This window comes from Euprymna scolopes, chromosome 20 (genome assembly GCF_053919585.1).
Source record: "Euprymna scolopes isolate OS-2025 chromosome 20, ASM5391958v1, whole genome shotgun sequence".
NCBI lineage: Eukaryota > Metazoa > Mollusca > Cephalopoda > Sepiida > Sepiolidae > Euprymna > Euprymna scolopes.
The window spans coordinates 34358371-34370424 of record NC_136501.1 but is presented as its reverse complement, the minus strand read 5'-3'; the positions used below and the strand labels follow the sequence as shown (position 1 = coordinate 34370424).

Below are 12054 nucleotides of genomic sequence, written 5' to 3'. Positions count from 1 at the left end.
TAATATAAAGCAGGTCGCTTGGAGGAGTGGGAACAGGGTTTTTTTCGTCGTACAGATGGTTACTCAGTAGATTGGAACGAGTGAAAGAGGTTCCACTTTTGCTATTTTGGCATGGCGTCAGGATTTGATCCTATGCTGTCAGTAAATGAATGGGTGGAAAAAGCAGAATTGATATGCCAGCTCAGTGGTGTGAAGCATCAAGAATGCATGGTTCCAATGAGCCTCACTGGGGGCGCATATGCTGTATACCAGCAGCTAACGGATGAAAAGAAGGCAAATTTAATCTGCATCAAAAACGCCCTCTACTCAGCGCTTGTACTAGATCCGGTAGCTGCATGGAAGGAGTTTATGGCACGCAAGTTACCTTCCGGGAAGACGGTTGATATTTATCTCGCAGAAATGAAGAAGCTTGCGGTCCTGTTCGGATAAATGTTAAATAAAGGCCTGGTGTTCGCATTTATTGCAGGATTGCCCGCTGGTGTGGAGGAGCTGCTGCAAGCCTTATCCCAAGTAGATGAGATAGACATCTCGGAAGTATTAGCGCAGGCGCGGGTAATATTAAAAAAGTGCCCAGAGACTGTAGACCGTGTGGCAGCCGAGCAACCATCTCAGAACCTGGACACGGTTACAAGCTTATACAAGTGTGGTGGGCCCAACCATTTGGCCCCTGATTGTCTCTCATCGCGCTCACTGACACAGAGGCTTCGCGGGCTTCAGTCCTACAAGTGTAAACACCAGGGACACCTAGGCCGTGTCTGTCTGAGACATGGGCAAGAAGAGGAAGTTACAACGCCAGTCTTCTCCCCAGATCGTCACTGAACAAGGCGATGCCCGCAGTGAGCGTGAGCGTTAACGGACGTGAATGCCTCGCCCTTGTAGACACTGTGTGCACCCAGACACTGGTGCTCAAGCCATGTTCCGACACTTGGTACAGGGAAGGAATTCCGGTGCTAACCGTGGGTGGAGGTTCGCTGGCCGCTTGCGGAGTGAGCGGCATGATCACATGCATTGGCGACGGGCCTGCAATAGCCGTGCAAGCTCTGGTGGTGGACGAGGAGTTACTTGCGCCGGCAATATAGAGTTCTCCCGACATGAGAAACGTGTTTGCGCCGCAATTACCCTGGACGATCCTGACTTTCATGCGGAGTACGATAGAGAAACCCACGCGTGGACGGCCTCTTGGGAGTGGGTTGGCGATCAACCACCAATATCCTTACAGAACCGACTATCAGAGTATCCCCTCCAATGAGGCTAAGGGGGCAGTATGAAGAAGAACTGCAGACTTGGATCAACAATGGTTGGCTGCTTCCATACCCCTAGGATAAGCTCGGTCCCCCACCCGAGGATTAATTCCCCTGATGGCTGTCTTACAAGATAGTAAACAGAAGGTCCGACCTGTCGTGGACTAGAGTGAGCTTACGACTCGTACACAGCAGGGGCGGATGTTTGTGCGCTTAAATTAAGGGAATGGTGGAAGCAAGGGTCGGACGTGGCAATTCTGGATCTGTGCAGGACCTACCTGCAGATAAGCATTGAAAAAGAGCCGTGGAAAGGAATTGCCTATTGTCTGACCAGGCTAGGGTTCGGTCCTCAACGTGGCACCAGGAATAATGACGGCAATTATGTACGCAATCTGGCAATAGGATGAGTCAGGTCGATGAAATAGCATTCGAGAACTTTGGACTGAGATGCAAGGAACCCGAGCGTCTGCGAGATGGGGCAAAAGTACTTTGCTTGCGCGTGAACGGTAGCAAAGAAGGGCTCTAATGGAGGAGGTGGTGACGTTCCAGAAGTACCATCCAACATCACTCGTCGGAGCATTTTTTTTCTGTTTGTGGAAAACTGGTGAGCCACTTCCCTGTGTGTGGTTGGCTCAGAGTTGCAGTGGCGGTCATAATATATCGTGCCATATCCGTATAACTGGGATGGGACGATAACTTGCATGATGCCACGCTTCTGAGTATGCTGACAGAAACTGTGGACGGGGTGAATCGTGACGACCCTGTGCTAACGGGAACGAGTTCACGGCCGACTTTGATTTGTATAGGGAGAAGGTAGATAAATTCCCATCGTCAGTGGTGAGGATCGAAACACCCACAGATTTATAGACATTCTGATATGCTTATTTGAAAACAAAGTGGAAGTAAATCCCGAACAGATACTAGAGCGAACACGCAGCCCTGTTTGAGTCCGCGATTGATCGAAAACCGGTCAGACAAGTCTCCCTCATACTGAACTCGCCTATACATGTTCTCGTGAAATGTTTTGATGACTGACAGCAGGGGAGGAGGACATCCTGATCCTCTGCTGGTCAGGCCAAATACTTTTGTCAGGTCAATGAAAGCCACAAGTACTGATTGTCGCTGTCTTAGTGCTTTCCTTTGGCGCTGCATCACGCAGATTGTGTCCGTAGTTGACCGACCTACCCTAAAACCACACTAAGATTAAGGATACACAGTTTCGTCAACTTTCTGTAGACGTGAGAAAAGCATACGGGCTATCACTTTCCCAGTTATACTGAGAATTGAAATGCCACGGCAATTGTTGCAATCCACTCTTGAACCTTTGTTTTTGAAAGTTGTTGTCATGGTTGCATCTTTGAAAACTTGTGGAACAGTTTTGTAGGTCCAGCAGTTGAGGATAAGCCGATGTATGTGCTCAGTAAAAACCTGTGAATCTGGTTTTTCCTCTTTAATCAATACTCAAAGAATGCAACTCATTGATTTTTAAGTATAATAAGAAATTAGAAAAAAATCAAGGCTTAAACTTGCATGTACATATGTAGTTAATAATATTTATATGAATAAAACTATTATAGATAATACCAGTCAACATCTTATTGGAAAATATTATAAAATCTAGGGTCCAATTGTATTAATATTTAGGAAACAACAACCACCTAATTATGACATTAAATATGTTAATCCAGGAATTAAAAATCCACAATAAATTGGGCGTCTGATCGTTTATTAGGTGGCCAGATATTCATTTATTAACAAGTCTTCGATTTAGTACATAAAAAGCACACACACACACACACACACACACATATATATATATATATATATATATATATATATATATATATATATATATATATATATTGGCAGCAAGTCATTATTCAAACACGCCTGGTTGAACATGACAGTATTATTCTTTCTTCCGATCTTTCTGGATATCTTTTTCTATTTTTCGAGCGCTCTTTTTAACTTCGGCAGGCATTATTTTCCCCTTTGAGGAATGTTTTCGAACCCACTCTAAAAACTCATACAACGCATACATCGACCACACAAAAACACTCTCCCGACGACTAACCAATAATTTAGCTGACAATAGTGCCATAAAACAACATCTACCACCCCACTATAAAAAACGTACAGTCGTCCATTAGAAATATCTTAAGTAGAAATACTAAAATTCGATATCTTAACAACTGCACACAAGACTAAAACTACTAGAAACATTTTTATGAAAGTATATTAAAATAAAAAAATGAATATAGATAGATTACTATGAGTCGTTCTGTTTATAATTGTTTATTTTTAATAAAAACTTACAGCCATCGAATTATAAGTGGGTTGCCATACTTATAGATAAATGTGCACTGGACAGATACCATAATACTTAAAGTTAAATTCAAATTTTGATAGATCTTTTTTAAATGAAATTGTTAGTTGAAAACACAGAATGGTTAAAAACACTCTCCCCGTGTTAAGAATGGCTTTTTAAATAGAAAATGAAAACAAAATGTAACTTTTTTCATTTATTTTAAACAAACATTCATGACCCATTTGGTAGAATATTAATTTTATATGTTAATAATAAGGTCGATAAAACTGATTAAGACAATGCGGAAATGAACGATGTAAAAAAATGCAGAAAGTTATAACAATTGTTTATTTGGATAATTTAAACGCGAAAAAAACATTGACAACGTACACAGTAAAACAATAGGTTTTAGTGTCGTGTTGATTATTTTTTGTAACGCAAATTTTAAAAAAATATATTTTCGGGAGTATTTATTTATGTTTTTAGTGTAGAAGAAAATGTATGAATGTTTTTTTAAGAACGGTGTATTAAAAATGGAGAATAAATTAAAAAAGGAAGGCGGTGGGGAAATCGCCGTTATAAAATGCTCTTATGTTTGTCAACTTCCACTGTTAATAATAATTTCTAAATAATAACGTTAATATTTCAGTGTGCAGGTCAAATTCTGCAAAAGTAGCGATTTGTTGTTTATTTGTTTACACTGTTATGGGTTTATATTTATGTACGCATGCGCAACCGGAATTTGATGTGGGGTTACAACACTCGTTACAAGGCCATTTGAGTTTTATAATATAGATATATAAATGGCACGATCATGTTAGCACAGTTTCGCGTTAGATTACAAAAGATAAGCAACATTTAACGAAGCACAAGGTGTATTATTATTTGGGAATATCAGGCGCTATAAATTAGAGGACGAAAGAAACCGCAAAAACCTAGCGTCTTCATATCCTGTAGCGAGATATTTCAGTGTCAACCTGCTTTGTGGAAGTAAGGTTTCTGATATATGTTTTGGGATACAAATTACCCATATTTGAGAGCTAAGTGGAATCAATCACTCCTGTAAATACCACTGGTTTCAGAGAGTAAATGGAGACATTCATACCATGTTTAACCGCATGCTACGAACACGTGCCTCTCATACCACTTTAGTGGCTCCTGTATTCTTTATGAAAAATATATATTATATTTATACATTTTACACTTCTTGTTTTGGGATTTGGGAACCGTTTCAAATCTGTTTCTTAGGCTGGGGATCTTGATAGCATTGTCTCCCTTGTTCGAAGTAGCCCATTGGTGACGAGATTGTGGAGCATCACGAACACTGCCGGTGTTTTCGTGCTTTTGCACAGTTTTTCTTACCGTTTTCTCATCACATTTCAATCTACGGCCGATTTCTTGATTGGATAAACCAGAAAGGTGGAGATTAATGAGCTCCTGATGATAAATAAGAGAAAGTCGTGGCATATGGACTAAATGAGTGGATGAAACAAAATATTCAGTATAGCTTAATCGTCATATATATTTTATAACTTACTAACTAGCTCTACCTACGTATTGAGCACTGTTGAAGTAAATATTTAAAATTTACGCATAAATTTATACTTTCGTATATTAATTTTATGTGAGTAAATGAAGTATATATATATATATATAGTGTGTGTGTGCGTGACAGAGAGAAGAGAGAGAGAAAGACTAATAGTAAAATACGTCATCAATGATCAATGTTGCCTCGATCGGTAAACATTCCTCCTTCGATAGCTTCCGAGCAGTTTTTGTATGGATATCTGATGAGTACCATCAAAATTAATGAAAGAATGCCTGACAAAATATGCAGCAACACGAACGCAAATTCTAATCATCAACCGATAGAAGCCATTTTCTTGTTATTTATCGGGAGATATCAAAAAACAGCTCCAACGGCACGATTCTTTTCGATGGGCCGCCACGAGCTACAAGAAAGACTGTCATTATTCCACCGTTATCTCGCTCGAAGAACTGGATATAATCTTAACAATCAGAGCCATCATATCAATTATGCGTTACACATAAATCTAGAGCTGTATGCAGTAATATTACTATAATTTCTAGCATTACACATGAGATCTGAGTAAAATTTGCATCTCAGTATCGTCTAAGGAACAGTAGCAATAAGAGTCAGAAGCAGGGAAAGGACATCTAAGATACTTAGTATTAATTTGTTTAATAAGATACTTCCAAAAGTAAGGCTTCATAATTTTTACTTAATAAGTTGAACAGTTACTAAGACGGGTGTAGTAACATTAATACGAGCGACTTTTTCAGCTTCATATATTTTTCTACATAGTTACCATCATTCTTAATGCACATTTGTCAGCGATTAACAGCGGCTATACGTGGGCATCCGAGGCGCAGTTTTTCATACATAGGTCGTTCCAAAAATGAAATTTCATACATTTTTAACTCAAAATGTTGAAAAGCCACGAAGACAGGAGTAATACAAATCAAACAAAGGCCTTTCATGCTCCAAAATGTATTTTTCTACATAGTCACTACCATTCGTCATACACTTTTTCTAAGAATGTTGAGGCACATTCATGACAGTGATTGTTTTCTTAACGTTTCACACTACCAATATCTGCAAAAGAGAGATGATACTTTTAGGTAATGGATGCGTAAATTTCCTCATCAGACCAATGCACTTTGTAATTATATCTGATCCATTCGGGTGGAATAAAAAATAGGATGCATTACTTTTTAAACGCTTTTCTTGTAACGTACACGTTTACACACGCGGCCCACTCGTTGTAAGTAGTCTATATCGTAAAGGAATATAAGACAAGTAATAATTCGACTGTTTATCTGTTTTTAACGATGACATTTATTTCGTCATACTTCCCAGCACACATGATTTTTCGTTACTGCCAGCAAAAGCGCTACCACAAACCCTCGACTTCAATTCTCTCGCTGATTCAAATTTGTATAATTCAGAAAAATCAAATTAATAAAAATATTTATGTAGAAAATCAGGTATATATAAATTATGTATCTATTGTGTCTGCACAAATAATTAAAAAGAACACGAAAGTAAAGGTATACAATAATATATTAGGAAGAAAATTTATATACATATTTACATGTCTTCAGATATACTTCAGTTAGAGATATTCCGGTAGGTGGCGTGCTGCATGTCTTACTGGAGGCAATATAGGCGTCTTGCCTATTTGGCGGTTGGTTGCCGAACTCTCCCGGTATTGGTGATTGATACCTTTATATATCTCACTCACCCGCCTATGTTAATTAATGTGCATCTCCACAACACCTCCTCCCAAGATTTGAAGTCGTGTAGATTTCAATATATTTTCCTCTTGGGGTTCATTATAATTGGTTCTGTAAACTTTCTTTTCCTTCCCGATCTTCTCGGTTCGGGCATGGTTAGTGGTGATTAGATATCAAACGCTTGGTAGAGTATATCAATTCGACCTTCCTTTTCATCAGGTTTGTCATGTTCGTTGTCTTTTATATGCCGTTTTCCCAATTGATTTTGATGTCTTTTTGTATCCCTTTTGGACCTTTTATCATGTAGACCTAGTCGCCGATCCGTTTATCTACCGTACCAAACTCTCAATATGAAATATTATTTTTCATACATTTAAAATATACACGATAACGAGGTGAAAACCTTTTACGTGATGTGTGCGTAGTTTGATGGACGATTGCTTGCTTTGGTATTACTTTATCAAATGGTGATTTTATTTTTCTAGCAAACATTAATTCTGCTGGCGATAATTTCGACTGTGTATTTGGGTTCTTAGTTAGTTAGTTTCGACGATGTATTTGGGTTCTTAGTTCTTAATATATTTGCAGGAATTGCTGTAATGCCTTATCCGTTGGGGTCCATATTGATTTTCTAAGTGAACGTTTTATCGTGTCTATGAACCTTTCCGCTAATCCATTTGATTTAGGATGGAACGGTGGTGTAGTTATATGTTTTACCTGAAAAGTGCCACAAAGTCCTTGGAATAACTTCATGTAAATTGCGTTCCGTTATCTGTGACTATAATGTCTGGCAAACCAAAACATGCAAATGTTTCATGCAGAAAACTTATTGTGTTATTTGTCGTCGGGTTCTTGAAACGCTTTACGTAATGCCATCTGAAAAAACTATCTACTACTATTAGGTAGTATTGTCCTTCGGTCGGTCCAGCAAAGTCTATATGAATGCGTGACCATGGATAGTCAGTTTTTTTCCAAGTTTTATGGACTATCGTGGGTTCCTTTGCGGCTAACGCACAACCTTTACACTTGTTTACTGTTAGTGCAATATCCACATCCATGTTATGCCAGTAAACGTAACTCCACATAGGTGCCTTCATCCTATTTATACCCGGGTGTCCTGCATGAAAATCACGTAAGATCTTTTTCTGCAAGGTTTTCGGGATAACAACTCTTTCACTATATAATAAAACATCATTGCATACGGAAAATATGCTTTGCGTTTTTTCATCATTTTCCCTTATTTTTCTCCTTATGTCTGTGATGACATCGTCATTTTCAGCCTTCTTTTTTATATCGGTTAACTTGACTGGTAAGTCTTTTATCATATTCGCCACCATGTTTTTTCTTCATAATTGGAACGTATAGCTGCAATTACTGACTCTTCAAGGGTTTCCTCCATTTTCGGTATAAGCCTTGACAGGCCATTCGCATGACCTATTTTTTTCGAATCCAGATGTTTTATTTGAAAGTCATAATTTAGCAAAATCGTACCCCAACGGAGTAGGCGATTCGCCGTATATACTGGCAAGCCGTTTTTTGAGCCGAAGATTTTCACTAGGGGCTTGTGATCTGTTTACAGTATAAAGTGTCTCCTGTACAGGTAACGGTGGAATTTCGTCACCGCAAAAATAATGCTTAACCCCTCTTTTTCTATTTGAGAGTAAGCCTTTTCTGCCGGAAGTAGTGTCCTTGAGGCGTGAGCTATAAGTTTCTTCGATCCATCTGGCAGAATGTACTGTATACATGCTCCTATACCATATGAGCTCGCGTCGCTCGCAACACTTATTTCTAATTTCGGGTCGTAATAGGTTAAAATTTGATCGGACGTCAGTGTATTTTTAGTTTTCTCAAATGTGTCTTGACATTCTTTTGTCCATATCCATGGTTTTTCTTTCGTTAAGCGGAGCTCTTAGGTCGTGCATTCCTTTGATAAATACTTGGTAGTAGTTTGCGAGACCTAAGAAGCTCTGTAGAGTCGTCACGTTATGTGGTGCCGGCATGTTTTTAATTGCTGTCGATCTTTCCGGGTCTGGGCGTCTTTATTTATTATTTGCCCTAAATATTTGATTTCGTCTAAACAAAATTCGCATTTGTTTTCTTTCACCTTGAATACGTATTCATTTATTCTTGTGAATACTTCTTTTATATGCTCTTGGTGTTCACGTATGGACGCGCTTCTGATAATTATGTCATCGAGGTATGCACAAGCACAATCTATTCCGTTCAGCATTGTATCCATTGCTTGTTGGAAAATCGCCGGCGCGACTTTGATCCGAAGGGTAGACGGTTGTATTTGAACAACCCTTTGTGCGTGCTAATGCATAATATCTTTGTAGCATTCTTCTTCCATCAAAATTTGTAAATAGGCGTCAAATAAATCTAGTTTTAAAAAGATTTTGCCACCACTTAGTCTGGCAAATATCTCCTCAGGCATTGGTAAAGGGTAGTGGTGGTCTTTTGATTTATCGTTTAGGCCCTTAGAAAAGTCTGCAAAGACTCGAATTTGTTCCGACTTTTTTTACGTACACCGTAGGGGCTGCCCAGACGCTAGTTTCGATTTTCGATAAGATGCCTATTTTTTTCGAGTCTATCTAGCTCGCTATTTACTTTATCTAAACCGGCGAACGGTACGTTCCGCTTTTTCTTAAACACCGATGTTGCAGCCTGTTTTAGCTCGAAGGAAGCCTTAAATTTATTGCATCTTCCCAGTCCAGTAGTAAATATTTCTGGAATTTTTTTTAGATCGTTTTTAATATTTTCTGATGTTGCGGTGCAACTGGTTATTTTTCTCCAAAAAGCATTCATTAATTTATCCCAAAGATTGAATTTTTCAATCCAGTCAATTTCCAGTAAGTTCTCGCTTTCTTTAATTACGAAAATTTTTTTTAATTTCTTCGTCGTGCCATTTAAATTAATGGGCAGGATGACCTCTCCCTCGAATTTTATTTCGTCTCCTGTCACTGTTCGTGCACCTTTACTTGACTTTTGAAGAGTCGGTTTACCCAGCTTTTTCCAAGTGTAGACGTTTATTAACGACAAATCCGACCCAGAGTCAAGCTGTAATTTCACTTGTTCGTCGAAAATATTTACTGATACATATTTTCGTAAATTATTTTTCCTTTTGTCGTTTGTTCTCATTTGGTGTACTCTATTTTTTTGTTCTGCAGCAAACACTCTTATGTCCGACTTCATCGCAATTGTAGCACCTGATATTTTTGTAAAGACAATCCCTTTCCAAATGTTTTTCATCACATCTTCTGCAATTATTACCTGATACTGTCTTTTTATAATTCATTTGATTATTATTGTAATTTCGTTTCCTGTAGTTATTATATTGACTATTATCGTAATTTCGTTTTCTGTAGTTGTTATCATTTGAGTATTTATAATTTGGGTATTTTTTTTAAATTTTGACTAGTCTCAAAATTTCTTTGTCCTGAGTTTCTGAAAGGATTTTTAATCTTCCTAATGTAGGCCACTCCTGCTTCTTCTATATCCCTGGAATCTTTTTTTAGTGATACTGCCCTTTGGCAATCTTCTGCTAATTTCTGCAATGGCAGGCCTTGTTTTGTCTCTAATTTTGAGAGAACGCGTCTTCGGATCTCTGAATTTTTTGTGGATACTAGATCCTGTGCAAAGATTAAGCATTTGAAATCGTCCAACGTGATTCCCGATAATTTGAAGTTGTCGCAGTTTTTGTTTACTACTGACGCGTATGTCAGATCGTCCTGCACATCAATTTTCTTAAGATTCATACATGATCATCTCTTGTGAAAAAGAGATATGTTCGGTCCCATAACTCCTTAAGAAGCTTTATGGTCTCAGCGAAATTTAACTGATTAGGTCTCCTTGGCAATATGGAATCAACAAATTACCAATGTTCACTGGTACCAAGCTTTCGAGGTAATGAACTTACTTTCTTTCCATTTGACCAGTTTTCGCAGTTTGTTTCGAAAATATCTTCATACCTCTTGAAGTATGCATCAAAAGTTGTATCCTCTTCCGGTACGTATGTGAATACATCTATGCTGTTAACAATTGTTGTGTTGGAGAAGGTTGTATTACTTTCTTGTTCGGAATTAGCTGTTAATCTTTCTAATAGTTCTTTCTGTTCAAGTTGCATCTGCGCGAACATTTCTTCCTGTCTTTCTAGGCATTTTATAAGTCGTTCATTTTGTCTTTCGTCTCTTTCTACGTATCGCGTTTGCTGATCTTTTTGTAAGACATGCTTATTCTGCATGAACTATGTCATTATTTTAGCAAATTCCTCCATCTTGTTTTGTTTTTTTCCAAAGATTAGAAAAAACAGTCTATTCTACTAATTCACTTTTTACAATAATTACGAACAACCAATTTTAGGTTCGCTTCTTTTTTCTTTTTTTTTTTGTCAACCGAATTCGATCGATATCTTATTTTTTGCGTTGACACTTTCTTTTTCCCTTTTCTATTGAGGGATAAAAAATGTATTCTATTTTTCTCTTAGTCCGTTAAGTTTCGATTATGTACAAGAAAAAATCCTTTCTTGGTACAACTGAAAAAAAAATCACTTTTCTCCTTCAAGACAATTTGCATAATTTAGTTCACAGTGTACTAGCGAAACCGCCTTTCTTTTTCTTTGACTTTCGTAGTCACTTTGAAATGGTTATTGGTATTTTGACTTCAAGTATCCAGTGTTCGTATATCTCGCTCGACAATTTTAGAGTTACCTTCGTTTGTTTTTCTTTTGTTTTGAGTAAATCTTCGCTCGACAAATTTTTGAAGTTACTTTCGTTTGTTTTTCTTTTGATTTGTTTGTTTTTTTTTCGACCGTGCTAACTTTCCGCGTAAACTAGTTTTCGAATATGGTCGCTGTGTTTACAGTGAATTCTCGAGTAAATTTTTTTCGAATTCCTCGATGTTAGTGTTGTGTTCAACAGTAGATACTTTTTTTCTCCGAGTACGTATTTTTCGTACACCACTGTTGAGTTTAGTAGTGGATTTTCCCGCGTAAGTCTTTTTTCGAATTCTCGAGGCCACTGTTGTGTTTACTGCGTAAGTCTTTTTGTGATGTGTTTAATGGGTAAGTTTTTTTTCAAATTCTTGACGCCGCTGTTGCGTTTTAATAGTGGATTTTATCCCGCCTAAGTCTTTTTTCGAATTCCCGTCGCCACCGTTGTTTCTGCACAAATAATTAACAAGAACACGGAAAGTAAAGGTATACAATAATATATTAGAAAGAAAAGTTATGTACATATTTACATGTCTTCA

General features: G+C 37.9%; 1 protein-coding gene across 1 annotated transcript; it reads left to right on the top strand.

Annotated features, from left to right (window-relative positions):
• Positions 1-429: 429 nt before the first annotated feature.
• Positions 430-819, top strand: LOC145241578 (uncharacterized). Its single transcript, XM_080104669.1, has one exon. The coding sequence runs from the start codon at positions 430-432 to the stop codon at positions 817-819; it is 390 nt and encodes a 129-aa protein (XP_079960795.1).
• Positions 820-12054: the final 11235 nt, after the last annotated feature.